Consider the following 18724-nt stretch of genomic DNA (forward strand, 5'->3'; position numbering starts at 1 on the left):
ACCACACTGGGCCCCAGGTAAATTTCAACTTTCAACTAACACAGAAGGAAGCCCCTTATGTCACTTCTGGCGTCTTTCCCTTCTCTTCCTCCTCCCTGCCCTCCTGTTCCTCCTCCCATTCCTTCCAACCCATGTGCCGGCCCCTGATGTCTCTCTTGTTGCCTCTCCTCCCCAGGCTCAGCAGCACATCACCGCGGACCGCACTGGGAGCCATAGACGGCAGCAGGCCTATATCACTCCTACCATGGCCCAGGCTCCATACTCCTTCCCACACAACAGCCCCAGCCACGGCACTGTCCATCCCCACCTGGCTGCAGCCGCCGCCGCCCACCTCCCCACCCAGCCCCACCTCTACACCTACACCGCGCCTGCCGCCCTGGGCTCCACTGGCACCGTGGCCCACCTGGTGGCCTCGCAGGGCTCGGCACGCCACACCGTGCAGCACACTGCCTACCCAGCCAGCATCGTCCACCAGGTCCCCGTAAGCATGGGCCCCCGGGTCCTGCCCTCGCCCACCATCCACCCGAGTCAGTATCCAGCCCAGTTTGCCCACCAGACCTACATCAGCGCCTCGCCAGCCTCCACCGTCTACACTGGATATCCACTGAGCCCCGCCAAGGTCAACCAGTACCCTTACATATAAACACTGGAGGGGAGGGAGGGAGGGAGGGAGAGGATAGCCCGAGGGAGGAGGGAGAGGAGGAGGGAGGCGCTCCTGGGACCGTGGGCGCTGGCCTTTTATACTGAAGATGCCGCACAGAAACAATGCAAACGGGGCAGGGGCGGGGGAGGGGAGGGGGGACAGGGGCCAGGACGGGACATCAGTGAAACTTGAACCGGGAAGTGGGAGGACGTAGAGCAGAGAAGAGAACATTTTTAAAAGGAAGGGATTCAAGAGGGTGGGAAATCTATGATTTTTATTTTAAAAAAGAAAAAGAAAAAAAAGAAAAAAAGAAAACGTCAATAACAAAAAAACACACACACAGCTCAAGAACCCATTCAACACCAAACTGGAAAGGAGAAGAGAGCACCAGGAAGATTCCAGAAGCCGGGGGAGGGGGCCCCAGTTTTTGAAGAACTTTATGAACTTTTCAAAGATTATTTTCATATGGCAGCAAGTGATACGGAAGACTTTGCTGTCAGGGACACCTGATATGGAAATCAAATAGATTTTTAATTAATTGAACATAAGATTTAGAGATTTTTCCAGAACTCGAAAGGGTCAACAGCCCTCCAGAAGGTCAGGCTGCAGCCCGAGGAGGCTGATGTGTGGGGTGGTGTGGGGTTGTCGAAGCCCAGTCCTGGATCCCTAGTCGGGAAAGACAAGCCCGCCAGGCTCCTGGAAAGCCCCCAGGGTGCGAGGGGCGGGTTTTCTCTTTCTGAGCACTCTGGATAAATCCCTAAACAATGTTGTCCCTCAAATGTCATTAATAATGTGTGTTGCAAACCTTAGGTTTTTTTCTTTTCTGAAAATGTATTTTCTCTCTGAATCCGCCCCTGTCGCGTCGCGTAGGGCTAGCGGTGGTCACGGACACCCTAGTAGAATGTAGCACCCGGCACCCTTGTCTCCTACCTGTGTTCAACTCCAATGATACCAATAGAATATTCCTCAATGTAATTGCACAAAAAAAAAAAGCGATATAACATAGGCATGTAACCAATGTGGCGGTGCAGGCGTGCGGTGAGCGGGCGAGCACGGGTGGGTGTGCGCGCCGCGCTCCCCGTGTGCCCCTTGGCGCCGCCACCCCAGCTGGCGCAGTCTCGAAACTGCATCATTCCCTCCTAGTGCCTTACCGAGCGATAGACGCGGCGTGAGGGTTTACTTCCACTGGTACTCCAAGAAACTGAGGCTAGTCAGACACAATCTCAGCTCTTCTGTTCTGCTGTTGTAACAGTTTACTCTGGCCTTTCCTTTTTTTTTTTTTTTTTTTTTTTCTTTCTTTTAAAAATGTTAAGGCCCATTATCTTTCTTGGGCTGCTTGCTAAAAGAAGGATGCCAGGGAAGCCGGCAGGAGCTAGGAGAGAGTCCGTCGATCTTGAAAGAGATGTGGGAGGCAGATGCCAGGCGGGTGCGTCTGGAGATGGGGATGGCGGTAGTTGAGTTGTACTTTGTGGGCGGAGGCCCAAAGAGACTCCCCACACTTCACCCCTGCCCCACTCCATCCCCAGCTCTGCCATTTGCAAGGTCAGAGATTTCGGGACTGTTGGCCTCACCAGGCAGCGGTCTCCCGCCCCAGGCAGCGGTCTCCCGCCCCAGGCAGCATCCCCCAATCCCTCCTGCCACGAAAGCCTGGAGCTCTTAGCCTCCCTCCCCCACTCCCCGGGCTCCACTCTCTCCTCCCGCTCCCTAGGCTGTTTAGCTCTAAGGATCTTGCCAGACCCCTCCCTCTGTAGACAACCACCAACCTCTGTTTGCTGTTGAATTCTCTCCTCACATTACCCAGGTCTGCTCAAGACGTGATTTTGGTTTTGGTTTCCGAGGGTTCTGGTGGGCAGAAGGTTGAAGGGACACTTTTGAGGGTGACCAGGGATCTGACACTGCACTTTGGAAAAACACGGACAGGTAAATTTCCAAAGAAATCCACCCTTTGCCCTCTTTGCACCTTTGATGTATTCTGGAAGTTTTCTCAGGCTTTGGACACTGCTGGAGGTGGAGGTGTGGAGAGGTGGGGAGTTCTCTCTGTTCATAGTAAATAACTCTGAAATATGTGAATGTGAATGGCAGGAGAATCTGGCCAAGGATGGGGCTGAAAAGGGTGGTTCTAATTGTTTGCTTCTGATGCTGAGTCCTTAGCTGACCCCACAGCCGAGTTTCCAAGGTGCAAAGAGATCTTTCCCGAGTCAGCGGCCCCATCCTCATCCTCCCACCCTTTACTTCCTCACTCTGCAGTCTCCCTTAAGGATTACTGTGAAAGGTGTTTTCGTAGTGATATCCAACCTAATTCAGTAGCGACGCCATTACTTAGCTCTTAGCTGTGAAATAACTCTGGAAACTTCACCACCCCAACCATAAATTCTTACTTATAAAGAAATAGGTCCCAACTGGAAGCAACTTAGTCCAGGCCTCGGCAAGAAGGAAGGGCCCCATGACTGCTCGATGCTGGGCACAGCCGGGCAGTCTTGTCGGGTGCCCACTGGAGGCTGAGCTGGCAAGAGGCCAGCAGCAGAGAGATGTCCTCCCTCGGGCTGTGATCAATACCATCTTTTTCTAGAGGTAGGAAAATGCAGCCCTCTGAGACTGCAGGAAAATGGTCAGCTCAGAGAGGGTGAGGGCAGCAAAGGCTTCGGAGGACACAGAAGCCAGACTCCTCCGCCCCCGACGCCCAACAGCTGGGTCAGCCTGGAAAATCCGTCTGTTAGGGACTTTTTGGCAGCCAGATGGCAGCAATAGCCCATCAGGTCTCATCCAGAGTTACAGGTCTTGGCTGCAAATGAGCCTCAGTCCGCCTTACTGGAGAGCACCCCAGACTCCCAGGTACAGTTCAGTTCCAGCCCTTTCTAGATCTGATCTTTTTAGGGGGAAAGACAGCTTGAAATGTTCTTTTCATTTTAAAGAAAATTCTTTTCTCTGCTTAAGTTGGAGGCTTCTTACTCTTTCACCTGACATTTTCTTTTCCTTCTTCCAGATCAGGAATAACATTTCCATGCTGCTTATAAAGATAATATTATTGTACTAATTATTTTTGTTATTACCATTGTAAGTATGATCATGATCATCATGTTGATATTTTAGTCAGGGTTTAAAATGCACATTTATTCCAAGTATCTTTGTGTTTTCTCTTTAATATTTAAACTTATTCTCTCTGTGAGTGTACAAGTAGACTGGAGGGACATCCAGATGTCCAGTCTTGTCAGGCAAAAAAAAAGGAAAGTCTTAGGAAGTAGGAAAATTGTTTCTGTCATCACTATCCCACAAAGAGCCGACAATAAGATCCACCACAGAAGTTGAAAGAAGAATCAAAGCCTTGATTGGGCTTCTGACACCATGGTCACCATCGAGGTTTTCTAGATCCCAGCGGCCTGGGATGCGACGTCAGGTGACATCTCATGGTGACGTCAGGGGAATGCCAAGCCACTGACTGCCCAGTCCTTAGCTGGCTTCTCTCCCACATCCTCGGCGCCCTCCTGTGCTTCTGAAATCTGTTAACTAAATCCATGGCTTGCCTCTGATATTAAGCAAAAATATCCCCTCCCAGAGGTGACCACAGCCCCTTCCTCAAACACCCACCCTTTTCTCATCAGCGCACTTGGGGTGTGGCTTAGATTCTTTAATGCAAAGACGTTTGCCCCCTTCCAGAAGCCAGTGGGCACAGAATGGGGCATAAGAGTGACTGGCAGGTGGTACCTTCCCAGGAAATTTCACCACACCACCCAGTTCCTCAGCCTGCCCCCTCCCCTGTGATACATGTTCCCAGCACCCAATTCTAGCTGGAAACGGATGGAGGGATGGCAAGAGGCCAGAGAAACCCAGAACAAAGCCCGGCAGCTGCCCAGGCATTGCAGGCCACACCCCCTCTGAAAGCATCCCCACTGGGCTCCGGCCACACCCCTCAGTACACTGTGCTGTATGTGATGGGTGCTCACACGCTGTCCCCAAACCCACAAACTGCTAGGCCCCGGATGAAGAAGGGTGAAATGGCCGGCTTCACTGAAGGGAAGGGAAGTGAAGTATTGGGCGAGGCCAGCCCCACAGCTGCTCAGCAAACGTTAGTGCACATTATCCTAGTCCTCACCCGACGGCCTCCTCCACCCCCGTGCACGGAGCTGCCACGTCAGAAGCCCCAGGAGAAGCTCCCTGCAGGAGAGACCAGCTCCCTGTACGCTTAACAGCACACCTGCCCGAATCTGCCATTGGATCACCTTGGCAAATAGGCTGCTGTCCCTAGGACCAACCTCTCAAGCAGAGGGATGCCAACCTAGTCCTTACTTAGCCCATGAATCACCTAGAGCACCCTCTAGTCTTCCGTGGGCTCCCTCCTTCCCTTTTGAAGAAACATCGTTCAGAGTAAGGGGAGGATTTGAAAGTTCAGGTCATGGAGGAGTGTTGAACTGGAGCCTGGTGAACCACAGGGCGATTTGCTTCTGCTCGCTGGGTTCTGACTGGCCCATCTGGATGTGGGCCCCCATGTCTCTGTGCTTAGGGCCTCTTCATGATGTTTTGGATGTTTCCAAGGGAAGTGGGTGAGCAGATCAAGGGGTGGGAGAGTCAAGACTTGATGCCAGTTAATACTGTGAAGTGGAGCGTGTGGTCAGTGGAATTCAGAGGAAAGAGAGGGGTCAGAGCAAAGCGACGTCCGTCTCCTGGACTGTTAACCTTTCTAGCCTTCCTGGCAGTGGAGGTGTTTGCAGGCTGTAGCAGCCAGCTGGCCTGTGTCCTCTTCAACCTGGAAGACTTGGCGGGCCCAAGCACCAACGTGTGGGACAGATGGATGTCAGGAAGGGCACGGGAGATCAGCCCAGCTGCCAATGGGACAATTTCCCTGGATTGGACCTTGGCAATGGCAAACACTCATATTTGAACAAGCTTGGGGTAGAAGATTTTGGCTGTGTGAGTGCGTGTGAGTGAGCGGAGCAAACTTTCTTGGAAACTGGAGGGAGGAGATGAGGAGGCTTAGGGAAGTATTACTGATGGCTCATGGTTGAGAGAGCGACGTGGGGCCCCAGCTCGCCCCAGCTCGCCCCAGCTTTCGTCCCAGGTTCTCTTTGTCTGACGCTGAGGGCAGGGTGGGGTGTGGGACCGCCACTCTTGCTGGCCTGTCAAGTAGCTGCTAGGATAGAAAATGGAAAGAAGGAAATGGCTCGGTGCTCTCCACTAGCAGAGAGAATTCAAGAGAGGCGAGGGTTCCTTCTGCAGGCCAGCCTGGGACTTCACAGCGCCAGCAGGAGTGACTTTGCCACAACACATTCCAGCCCCAGGGACTTTGCAGGCTTCATTCCCTGTCTGTGTCTTTTCCTTCTGATGTGTTTGACAGCTTTCTGATGGGAAAGCTTCAGACTTAAGCAGGCCAGAGATGTCCTTACCAAATTGGAAAGGAAGGTGAAGCTGTTCCTTTCTTTAGCCAAAGAACCCTTCTCAGAGACGCCTCCCGAGATGGACAAAATGGCATTCCTCTCGTTCCTTTCCAGGCAATAATGACACCATTAGTGATGCAATTCCATTTATCTTTCTCTTTCCTCTCTGTCCTTTTTCTTTTTAAAAAAATGCGTTTATTTCAAAACTGTGCTATTCTTTTAAGAGAAGTGGAGGGGAATCTTTCCATGCTGCTGTGATTGGGAGACCAGAGCACCGTACCAATGCGTGGGCTTGACTAATCCCAGGCCACCGTGGGAGCAAGCGAAGCAGAGCTGCCAGGCGTTCCGCTGCATCCTCAGGCATTGAGCGCACTGGGGCTGGGCTCGGGGTAGCAGTATTTCCCACTGTGATGCCTTAGAACTCTCACTTCTCACCTCCACAGACCAGACTCGGTGCAATCTCAGGCCACTAGAGAATGGAAGACGGTGAAATGGGATTAAAATGCAAAAGAAACCTGTTAGAGGCTTTGACACGGTGGCTCACTAGACGGACCCAGCGTAGGAGAAGTTTCTTGTGTCTTTGTTGCAGATTCCTAAAGTTCAGAAAAGAACTCAGTGAGAGTTTGCAGAGAAATGACCCTTGCAGGGCTCAGGCCCCAGAACACCAGCACCAGAGAGGGTCTTCCTGATGCCGCTGCTGGACGTGCCCAAGCCTCTGAGAGCCCCTCATCTCAGATCCCTGTGTTGAACCTGACATTGACTGTCCCTTATTTGTTAAAATTTGCAACATCCCTCATGTAAATATTACCCATTCAACATGTGTTGAATGCTTTCAGGACACCTGGGCCAAGGCTTCTGAGTGTCGTCTCAAGGGGCCCCCACAGCCACCCCACAGGGAGGGGGATAACAGCCCCCGTTTTCAGATGAGGAAGCTGACAGGACGCTCTGGAAGGTACAGGTGTTGGAGGAAGGATAAAGCAGGGATGCTCTAGAATCCGCTAGGTTCCCTTTTCTGTTAATCAGGCTCTTCCTGAGATGTGATTTCTAATCTTTTACCTTTTTTAATGAGTAGCAATGCGTGGCCTCATATTCCTATGAACCATTTCGTGATGCTCCCATTTCCTGCGTGCCAAACACTGTGCTGGGAATTGCCCATGGGTTGTCCTGTTTCATCTTCTCGGTAGCCCTGTGGGATCAGCAATATCAGTCCCCCTACAGCCGAGGAAAATGCCCAGAGCCATGCAGCTCGTGAGGGGCGAGGAGGGCTTGAATCTGGGTCTGCCCAGCTCCAGAGCTGAGCTTGCAGCCGTTAGCTGCAGCTGTCTCCTGCTTGTGTGTGCAAAGAAAGACCTTTACACAGCGTCGCCCGGTGCCAGCCCTGCACCGTAGGACTCAGCTGGAGGGCTGTGCAAAGAGGGGACTCCTGAACTGGATGTAGGCAAAAGGGAAGAATTAGTTTGACCTTTCGAGAAAATCTCTGGGGAGTTTCTTTTGATTCATAGTAGAATTCCTTTTAGATTTCTTTCCAGCATACCAACTAGCTTTTAGTAGTGCTGCTACAACCAACTCTTATAAGAGTGAAAAAGAAGTATTCTTTTCTTCTTTAAAAAATAATTTTTTCTTGCTTATAGTTAATTCTAGAAAGGCAATACTAAAGGTATATATTTTTTTCTAAATGCTATTTTTTACTGCACTTGATAATTATCCTGTCAGCTCTGATCTCTGTAATAGATTCACTCTTCAGCTCTGGGCAGAACCAGAGGCAGGGTTCACACCAAATTTGTAAATATCATATGTGGTTCTGGTGTCCAGGAACTTTTTTCATTCTGTTAAAAAAAAAAAAAAAAAAAAAGAAGAACAAGAAGAGGTGGAAGAAAGACACAAGACTTAGAGGAGCAAAAGAATGCTTTCTTTTGAGATAGATACTCTTCTTAAAGAAACAGCAACAATTGTATAAACAGGAAAACCAGCCAGCTTTCATGATAAAAAGGAGTGTCTCTTGCCCTGGTATGAGATTAACAGAAATACAGATGCATTTTTATTTTGTTTGAAAGGTGGTGAGAATTTAGAAATGCTTAGGACTAGATTTTTAATTTTTTAAAAGAACTATTATCATTTGTTATGAAATATTTGTTTGGTTGTTTTGAGTGGGATTGTTGCTTTTTTCATTTAAAACCTTCTTTGTTGACTGGCTCCAGGCTTGTTTGCCTAAATTCTTAGGTAGTTTACAGGAGTTCTAGAATCTTTTAGAACTTTAACTCCATTGGAAGCAAACCCAACTAATCAGAGTTTGAGATCCTGGTTGGTTTCAATAGGTATTCTGGAATTCTGGCAGAACACCTAAAGATTTTTTTTTTTTTTAGAAGGTTTTAGATACATTATCTTACACAAACTGTGACCTAATGGCAATAATTACCTCAAATGTGGGCATTCATCCTGGTTTTAGCCTTTTTTGAAATCATGTAGCCAGCTTGATCTTGGAATTTAAAGACTATGAATTCTCTGTGGGCTGAAAATAATGATTATTTCATACCCCAGTGATCGTTGCTTAAGTGAATTCTGAAAATAGCTCATCTTTACAACAAAAATTAAATCAAGGAAGAGATTATTCTTTGTGTGTTGTACTCAAATGTGATGTTCAAATGCACATGTTAAGTATATATGTTTTTAGCTACTGTAAAATGCTGTTAGCCTTCTAAGATATCAAGAGAGTCACATTTTAAATGAGTAAACTAAACAATTGACTGTGGATACTTAAGCATATTTCTGGCTACGTTATAGTTAAAGTGTTTTATAGTTTACATTTAAACTGGTACTTTTTAAAGAAAAGTTCTGTTTATAACTGACATCTTCAAACCCCAGCGAATGCCTCTTAGTTGGACGCCGTGTCTCCCCCAAGGCAGGTGTGTTGTCCAGACTCTTCTGTAGCCCAGCGTGTAACTTCCCTCCGTATTTTTGGTTTCCATGGGAACTCGAGAGAATGTGAAAGGCAATCCAGATGGAGGGAGAAGGTGTGAGTCCGCAGCCTGGCCAAGTGCGAAGCTCTCATGCACATGGTATAAACACTTGTGTTCAAGGCCTTCTCTCTGACATCTTGGAAGAGTCATTAAGAACAGATAACCTGGTTCATTGATTTTTTTCTTGATTGAATATTTAACTTATTAATAGATCCACTGATTTCCAGGCACCAGGCAGTAGAAGACACTGGGATTCAGGTGACCACGAAGGCACAGCTGCTACTTCTGGGCCCCGGGTGATATTTTGATCAGCGTTTTGTAGGGGAGGACCATACACCCCTATTCCCATGGTCACTGGCTGGGTTTTCCATATATCTGCTGTCATTTATTCATTTTCCCCTTGAAAGCAAAATCAACGTAAAAGGCTGTGTTTATGTTTTACTCATTGTCCAGCTTAGACTCGAAGCCTAGTTGGGTGGAAGGGAGACCTTATCATCCTCTCAGAGATGGTCAGTGCTGAGCAGGAGAAGGAGGTGGAGACAGAGGGGTGGCTCAGCCTGGTCCACTGAGACCCGCTGTAAAGGGACACCATGTTTGGAACAAGAGAGATGCTTCGAGACGGGAATGGGCCCCACTGTCACGCAGGAACAGACTCGGGGAATGGCAGTTTCTCTGAGTCTTGGTTTGTTTTATGTTTTCTCTTGTGCCACCACCAAACTGCAGGGGACCTGCTGTGACCTAAAGGGCATTGCTTTAGCAGATAAGACCTTGAAAACTGCAGAACACCCGGGACCAGGGAGCTTCTAAAGAATACAGAAAATAATGCATTTGCTTTTTCCCTGTGAACGGCATCGACAGCGTGTTCTTTCGACAGTCTTTTGGTAGAAATGTTTCTGTAAAATAGTTTCCATCTCACCCCTCCTAATCATACTCCCACTTCCCTGTTGGTGTGGTGGTGGTGGTGGTGGTGGTTTTTCCTTTACATGAATTAACCAAATGAATTCTGTGTCATTGTCTTTGGGGCTTATATTTTTAAAACATAGAAATTGCCTTTTTGTTCATTTGAAAAGTAAGTATGTTGTATCTGAAAAGGGCTGTGCCTCTGCTCTCCCTGGCTTCTTTGTAACCAACCTCCACATGAATCTCTCGTGGCACTGCCCCCTTCCTTATGTAGAGTCACTATCCCAAGGGCCACCTCTGCCTCAACCTGCTGTCACCACAGCCCCAGGCACCCAGGACTCCCAGGAAGCACAAGATCCCACAAGAAGGCCCTACTCAGCCTTGAGGCTGGTGGCCGAACCTCCCTGTCAGAGCCGCCTGCTGGGCTGAAGGGGCAATGGATTGTCATTGTGGAAATTGTTTGGCTCAGGTTATAAGGAGGAACTTGGGAAGTAGAAAGTGGCTTGACCATGCGCATCCTTGGTAGCTTCCTGTAACTAATGAATGGGAAAGACCCCGCCCCACCACCCTGCCCCGGAGCAGATATTCCTGTCTGCGCTGCCCGAGTCCTTGGTCCCCTGTTTCTGCTCCCCTCCTTTTTGTGTTCCTGCTCACTTCAAGCTTCTTCCATGGACTTCCCAGGGCACAATCATCTCTGGTCCCCAAATCATCTCTTCATCCTCTTTGTGTACATTCTTTTAACCAAATGAACAAGAAAGTCATACTTTGGGGCAGCAGTATTTCTAGTTTAGTAGAATCACTGTATAGAGATAGATGTTGATATATATGTTTGTGTATATATATCAAACCAAATTTGATAGGAGAAGTATAGCTTTACGGATAAGGAGAAGGAAGAGCTCTTTAGAGGTCGGAGTCAGCACTGGTGTCTTGGACACGCGTGGGCCGTGTCCCAGGCCACTCCGCACACATGGGGCTGAGGCATGGCGCCGGACCCTTGTCATCCACCTCACCGCAGCAGAGCTGGCGGGCCCTGCAGGGTGCCGCTGCTCTCACTGGGTCCCAGCTTCAAGGGCATCGCTGGGTGAGGGGGGCAACAAATCAGGATGACTGAAATTTTCCATCCCATTTTGCTTTGACCACATGTATTGAGCTGTAGCCTCTGATACACTATCACATTTCCAAAAATGGTATCCATTAGGATGGAAAGAGAACGGATCTGTAGAAATGTTTACCTTTCAACTGCCCATGAATTCAGGACACTGGATAGAAAGACTCACTCCCCAAAATGAGAACAGGGAAGAGGAGACCTGGTGACACGCCGTCACTAGGTCCAAGGAACGTGGCTCCCTCCCCACGGTCATCTCACCTAGATCTTTCTCTCCCAGGTCATCTCAGCTCAATCTCAATAACCCTATGAAAGCCCTGGTCTGTTGTGTTCCTTCACCGTATGGTTTCTGTAATAAAAAGTGTTAATCCATGTTAATCTATGTGACAATTATTGCGTGCGACAGTATTTTCTCGTGTACCTCTTTTTCCTATGTGAATTGCCCCTCTTTTTTATTTATAAATGTCTACTTTTTTTTTTTAAAGACAAACCAATGTGTTGTAGACCTATATGTAACCTATTCCTTAGTCTCATATTATAGGTATGTTATAAGAATGGATATTTTACTTGGCTTTAGAATGTTTTACAAGAAAACTAATTCTTAACTGATCAAGTCCTTGCTACTAAAATGCTTGTGTTTTTCATCATGATGTCGTGTGCTTCTAAATTAATCATTTTCGTTGTAGAAAAATGGAGTGAATTTATATTAGTCTTGGAAACTAATAATAGCATTGTAAATTTATGAGATGATTTTAACAGAAAAAAATTATAGAAGAATATAGTTATTTTAATTGTAATATTACTAACTGTAGGGTGAGAAAAAGGGGGGTCCCGTTGTGGTGAACTATGTTATAGCTTGTTACTCACAGTTTCTTTTTGATCATTTTTTCGGTCTCTGAGGTGAAACGACTTATTAATTAAAATTTGTAAACTCACATATGCATATTGTATATGTGTAGAAATGTAATCACACTTTGTCTTGGAATTACATTAAACTGTTTGAAATCACTGTACACCTGCCTGGCATGTTTATTCATCCTGGAACCAGACCCATCATCAGAGGGAAGAGGTGACTGTTACAAGTAACATATTTTGGGATTATTTAATGCCTCTGGAAATGTGTAGAAACCACCACTGCATTGAAAATTTGCAGAGAGAGGGAGGGCCTTGAGAGCATGCTACTACCAATTCCCCTGAGCAGGGCTAAGAGTCTCCCAGCTTCCGGCTGCCTCTTCCAAGCTGTGTCAGCCCCACCTGCTCCCAGTCTCTGTCTCTGACACCTAAGGTGTGGCTGTCACCTGCTGTCCTGGGAGCTTTCCAACATGCATCCTGGATCCTCCACACCAGGCCCTGCCCTCTCACCGGACATCATCAACACCCGCAGCCTCATGGCTCACTGGCCCATCGCCAGGGCCCTTGTCACTCCCCACTTGAGCTGTGTGCTCCACAGCCCTGTCCAGACCCTGTGCCCACAGCAGCACCACTTCAGCAAGCCTAAGAAACTCCACATCCTGCTGGGATCAGAGTTTCCCAGCCTTCTGACACTCTTTTTGTCTTAAATTATGGTAAAATATACAGCACATAAAATTATCATTTTAACATTTTTAAGTGGACTACTAGCGACGTTAATGACATTCACGTTATTGTATAGCCATCATCACTACCTATTTCCAGAATTGTTTCATCATCCCAAACACAAGTTCCATCTCCATTAAGAACTCCCCATTCCTCCCTCCACACAGCGCCTGGTGACCACCCTTGCTTCTACTCTGTATCCATGAATTTGCCTATTCTAGATATTATGTGTAAGTAGAATCATATATTTGTCCTTTTGTGTCTGGCTTACCTCACTTAGCATAATGTTTTGTTTTGTTTTTGAGACAGGGTCTTGCCCTGTCGCCCAGGCTGGAGTGCAATGGCGTGATCTCAGCTCACTGCAACCTCCACCTTCCGGGTTCAAGCGACTCTCCTGCCTCAGCCTCCCAAGTAGCTGGGATTGATTACAGGTGCCCACCACCACACCTGGCTAATTTTTGTATTTTTGAATAGAGACAAGTTTTCGCCATGTTGGCCAGGCTGGTCTCAAACTCCTGACCTCAGGTGATCTGCCCGCCTTGGCCTCCCAAAATGCTGGGATTACAGGCATGAGCCACTGCGCCTGGCCCACTTAGCATAATGTTTTTAAGGTTCATTCATGTTATAGCCATACATGAGAATTCCATTCCTTTTCATGGTTGAATAATATTCCATTGTATGGAGAGACCACATTTTGCTGATCTGTTGATGGACATTTGAGTTGCTTCCACCTTTTGGCTGTTGTGCAAATGCTGCTATGAACACTGGTGTGCAAAAGATCTGTTCAAATCCCCGCTTTCAGTTCTTCCAGGCGTGGACTCGCAAGGGAATTGCTGGATCCTCAGCAATTTTAAGATTAACTCTGAGGCCCCGTCATTCTGTTCCCCACAGCAGCCGTACCATTTCACATTCCACCAGCAATGCACAGGGGCCTGGTTTCTCCACCCAGCAATCAGTCTGGCCTCCATGTCCAGTATTTTCAAGTCTGGGGAGCTCTGGGTTCCAAGCCCACTGTCTTCTGTGCCTCTGGTTTGGCCAGACTAAACGCCACAGCCCTTCCCTCCACGCGTCTTCTCCCCCACACCCTCAGCTCGCTGCCTCGGCCACACCCCCCACACAATGGCTCACTGATTCTGCCGTCCACCTCTGCTCCGAGGGCCGCTGGGGAGGACCACCAAGCCCTGCAAACAAGTGCCCTCCAGTCCCGCCAGGCTTTCTGTGCCAGCAGAACTTCTGTGGCTAATGGGAAACACCACTCTCCCCAGGCCCTGAGCCCCACTCTCATGATACCTCTACTCCCCAGGTAACACAGAGGCGCCCCCAGCCCCTCCTCCAGTCCCTATGCATCTGCCTTGCTGCCTCAGATCCCTTCAGCCATAGGGATGCTTCCCCCGTCCTTTCCTCTCTCCCCAGGGCCTTTTCTCCTTCAAGCGTCCCCTCCGTCTTTCGGACCTTCAGCCGTGTCTCCAAAATGCCCTTTAAGAACGAGCCTGAGTCCCCTCTCTGGGGAGCTTACCCTAATGCTCCTGACCGAGGCAGGCGGCCCTGGTCTCGGTTCCCTTGTGCATCGTTCTCATGAGGCTACACTGTCACCATTGCTTCCCTTCTTTTCCTTCCCCACAAACCCCTAAAATTCTTGCAGGTATCTGCCTTTCATCTGTTTCCAGGGCATCTATTATGATGCCAGGCACAGAGTGGGTGGTCAATGAATCATCGGGTGAATAAAAAAACCCTCGGCCTACCTTCATCTGACCCCCAACCCACCTTTCTGCTCTCCAAATTCAGCACCTCTCAGAACTCCAGTAATAAAAACAAAACTCTGAATGTGGCCGACACTTCAACTCAGATTCAATTCAACTCAGCTAAAACGTAAACTACATAAAATCCATGCAACACATTTGGACAAAGCTTCAGAATTCTCCCATCATGCATTTTGTGATTTTTGTGACAAATGCACGGACAGGAATCACACGGTGTGGAAACGGAGAGGGAGGTGGACCCTGCACACCAATGAGGTACCTACCAGTGGTCCAGGCCGGTGCGGGGGCTCGTGTATGTCATCTCAGCAATGTCAGCACTTTGAGAGGCTGGGGTGGATCACCTGAGGTCAGGAGTTCGAGACCAGCCTGACCAACATGGTGAAACCCCCTCTCTACTAAAAAAACAAAAATTAGCTGGGGGTCGTGGCGTGCGCCTGTAACCCCAGCCACTTGGGAGGCTAAGGCGGGAGAATCACTTGAACCTGGGAGGTGGAGGTTGCAGTGAGCCAAGATCACACCACTGCACTCCAGCCTGGCAACAGAGCGAGACTCTGTCTCAAAAAAAAAAGAGAGAGAGAGATACGAGTGGGTCAAAGGGGAAGGCAGTGTAGCTGTATGCAAGGAGCCCACACCCGTGTACCAGAAAGTTGTTGAAGTCTAAAGGAAAAAGGTAAACTTACTGTTGTCAATATTTCCCTTAAGCATACTTAATATTTGGGTAACAAAAATGGTAAGCTGCTCACTCCAACTGTGGTGAGTAAGAAGTAAAATTCTAGACCGCCCTATCCCTGTTTCCCAATGGAGCCAAGGCAGCCTCTAGAGAAAGACCAAGCAAACGATTAAATGGCTCTGCCCTCACTTGGCAGCCAGGCTGTGGTGGTCCCTGTTGAAGCTTTGGCTCTAGAGGGGATGCTTCTGCGTCACAAACCCCTCCTTGCTTTTAGGGCACATGGCTGGGTGGCAGCGGTTATGCCCTAGCCTTTTCCAAACAAGTGTAAAGTTTTTTATGACACTCTAGCTTAGATATGTTTTCTAATCCTTTACTAGGATAGCTACGTTTAAGCAAATATTAAGTATAAAAGCAGAGCATCCATTAAAAGCAAAGTGTAGATGCGGCACTGCTAGGGATGGATGTCCTCCTGTCTCTTTCATTTTCGGTCCCTCCCTTTTGCCAGCATTCGGCTTTAAAGAAGGAATCTGGCCGGTCGTGCTGACTCACGCCTGTAATCTCAGCTACTTGAACCCAGGAGGCAGAGGTTGCAGTGAGCCCAGATCACGCCATTGCACTCCAGCCTTGGGCGAGAAAGCGACACTCTGTCTCAAAAAACAAAAGGAATCTGGGACCCTTTCTTTCACCCACCTCACACATTTTATATCCAACTCGGACCACACAAACTTCCTCTTAGGAAATGTATTTCCCGCACGGCTTCCCATACACCATCTCGCACTACTTGAGCATGAAGAAAATCGACTGCTCAGCATCAGCCCCAATCCTCATTCTACATGGAAGACACTGATGGCTAGAACTAGACATTTCATCCAGCTTGTGGGGCCACCGATTCCATTTTGTAAACGCTTGTCTTCCATGTACAGAGATCGCTGTTTTTTTTTTTTTTTTTAGTTTATCATTTCCCTTTAGGCTTAAACAACTTTCCAGTGCACAGGTGTGAGCTCCTTGGATACACAGGTGTGAGCTCTGTCGCCCAGGCTGGAGTGCAATGGCACAATCTCAGCTCACTGCAACCTCCGCCTTCCAGGTTCAAGCGATTCTCCTACCTCAGCCTCGTGAATAGCTGGGATTACGGGTGCACGCCACCATACTCAGCTAATTTTTGTATTTTTAGTAGAGACGGAAAATACAATTATTTAGCATTGTTAGATGATTAGTTTCACCATCTTGGCCAAGCTGGTCTTGAACTTCTGACCTCGTGATCCACCCACCTCGGCCTCGGATTACAGGCATGAGCCACCACGCTTGGCCTAAAGCTTCTTAAAAAGTCTTTCCCGAGACTGAACATAATCAGGAGAGAATTTAAAAAAAAAAAAAAGTCTTTCCTAGGGCCAGGAGCAGTGGCTCACGCCTGTAATCCCAGCAACTTGGGCAGCCGAGGCAGGTGGATCACCTGAAGTCAGGAGTTTGAGACCAACCTGGCCAACATTGCAAAACCCCATCTCTACTAAAAATACAAAAATTAACCAGGCATGGTGCCATGTGCCTGTAATCCCAGCTACTTGGGAGGCTGAGGAAGGAGAATCGCTTGAACTCGGGAGGCAGAGGTTGCAGTGAGCCAAGATCACACCACTGCACACCAGCCTGGGCGACAGAGCAAGTCTCCCTCTGAAAAAAAATTAATAATAATTAATAATTAATAAAATAAATTAAAAATAAAAAGTCTCTCCTGGGTATCCTCCATCACAAAGTGCATCTGCAGGGGGCTGTGTGTGTGCTCCGGCTTCTACAGGCCTCCTGCCTACTGGGATTGGGGCTCAAACCTGCCTATGGAGCACCTTCCCCAGCTCTGAGCTCCAAGGGCAGTCACCTAAAAAAGAAAAAATCAGGCCGGGTGCGGTGCTCATGCCTGTAAGCCTAGCACTTTGGGAGACCGAGGTGGGCAGAACACGAGGTCAGGAGTTCGAGACCAGCCTAGCCAATATGGTGAAACCCCATCTCTACTAAAAATAAAAAAATTAGCTTGGCATCGTGACACATGTCTATAGTCCCAGCTACTTGGGAGGCTGAGGCAGGAGAATCACTTGAACTCGGGAGGCAGAGGTTGCAGTGAGCAAAGATTGTGCCACTGCACTCCAGCCTGGCAACAGAGTGAGACTCCATCTCACTGCCCAGGGGATGAGGAGTGAGACTTGGGGAGATGCGGTCCCATAGACCCTACTTGCTGAAGGAGATACGAACTTTGGGGGTCAGAAACAAGTGGCATGTCTACCCTCAGTGCTGCCACCTCTAGCTGCTGAGAGCATAGCCTGGGGTGCCAAAGCCATGCAAACCAAGCCTGGTTCAGCCCACAAAGGAGACAGGGGTAGCCTGGCTGGTCTGTAACTTTTAGAAGGATTTCTGACATTTCTGAAGTTGGGTGTGCCAGTGTTTTGTTTTTATCTTGTACTTCCTTCATTGATAGAAAACAAATAGAAGAAAATCTCAAAACATCGATGATCCTGGATGGGGCACATGCTCTGTCAAACTGATTTAGAATTGTTACATGGTCCCAGGACAAATCCAAAGTTAGAAGAGCTTATTTGCCACTAGGCTTTAAAAGCTTCAGGCAGCAGGCTTTGGATCATTTAATAAAAAGTAAAACCCAGGTCAGGCACAGTGGCTCACACCTGTAATCCCAGCATTTGGGGAGCCCAAGGCAGGCAGATCACCTGAGGTCAGGAGTTCAAGACCACCCTGGCCAATATGATGAAACCCCATCTCTACTATAAGTATAAAAATTAGCCAGGCACAGTGGCACTCGCCTGTAATCCCAGCTACTCAGGAGGCTGAGGCAGGAGAATTGCTTGAACCCAGGAGGTGGAGGTTGCAGTGAGCCAAGATTGTGCAACTGTGCTCCAGCCTGGGCAATAAAGTGAGACTCTTTCTCAAAAAGAAAGAAAGAATAAAATAAAACCTGAACGGCACGGGTTCCCCATCCCATGCCGTCTCACAGGGCAGGCGGAAAGCAGGGCTCTGAAGCCCTAGACCAGGTGGCTCTCAGGAGCCTGGCGAGGTAGTTTACTCACCTTTGGCAGCATGACCTGATTCGGGCATTTCGGCAAGAATTAAGGGAGATGCCATATGTAAAGCAAAAAGCACTGGGGCTTTTGAACTTCGCCGTCTTCGGGGGTGGATACTGGTGAGAACCACAGGCCTATCCATAACTGAGAACCAGCGGGAGTGTGAGCCTCCCACCCGAAGCGGCAGCAGCTGACCACTTCGTCACCCCTCAGTCCCTTACAGCCACCCCTGCAGGCCACCACCACCCTCCGAATTCCCTTAACTGCTTTATTGTATACCCAGGTCCCCGACTGGCTTCCCAGTGACAACAAAGTATAACATCACAAACCACCTCTATATTACAAAATACCCTGGAAACCACGCAGCAAATGTAACAAACTCAAGTTGGAGGTTTTGTCTGAAGACTGTAAAACCAGTACTAGGCCTGCGCAGGGCACAGCAGGACCCGGTTTCTCTCTCCGAGCTATTTTCTGAAAATGGGCCAGGACCCAAATGCATGCACTGGGTTCCCAGGCAGGCCACACACATCTTAGCCACCCGGCGGCATCAGGAGGCCAGAGAGGCCCAGGCTCCACTGCAGCTCGGTGCTGGAGCCTCAGATGTGTGTGGGGAAGAGCGTGGAACCCCCCACAGGCCCGAGGGCATTGCCAGCCAACCCCACACCCCCACCGCCTCCTCCCCA

At 48.6% G+C, this 18724-nt stretch overlaps 1 protein-coding gene across 4 annotated transcripts in view; it reads left to right on the plus strand.

The window, feature by feature from the left end:
* HIPK2 (homeodomain interacting protein kinase 2) overlaps window positions 1-11987 on the plus strand; it is a 218223-nt gene extending 206236 nt beyond the window's left edge. For all 4 annotated transcript variants that reach the window (XM_032275638.1, XM_032275640.1, XM_032275639.1 and 1 more), the window contains exon 15: window positions 176-11987. In XM_032275638.1, coding sequence (XP_032131529.1) covers window positions 176-643 — 468 coding nt within the window. In that variant the 3' untranslated portion in view covers window positions 644-11987. The remainder of the gene's footprint in view (window positions 1-175) is intronic.
* Window positions 11988-18724: the final 6737 nt, after the last annotated feature.

Source organism: Sapajus apella, unplaced genomic scaffold (assembly GCF_009761245.1).
Source record: "Sapajus apella isolate SASKATOON/1434 unplaced genomic scaffold, GSC_monkey_1.0 scaffold7, whole genome shotgun sequence".
NCBI lineage: Eukaryota > Metazoa > Chordata > Mammalia > Primates > Cebidae > Sapajus > Sapajus apella.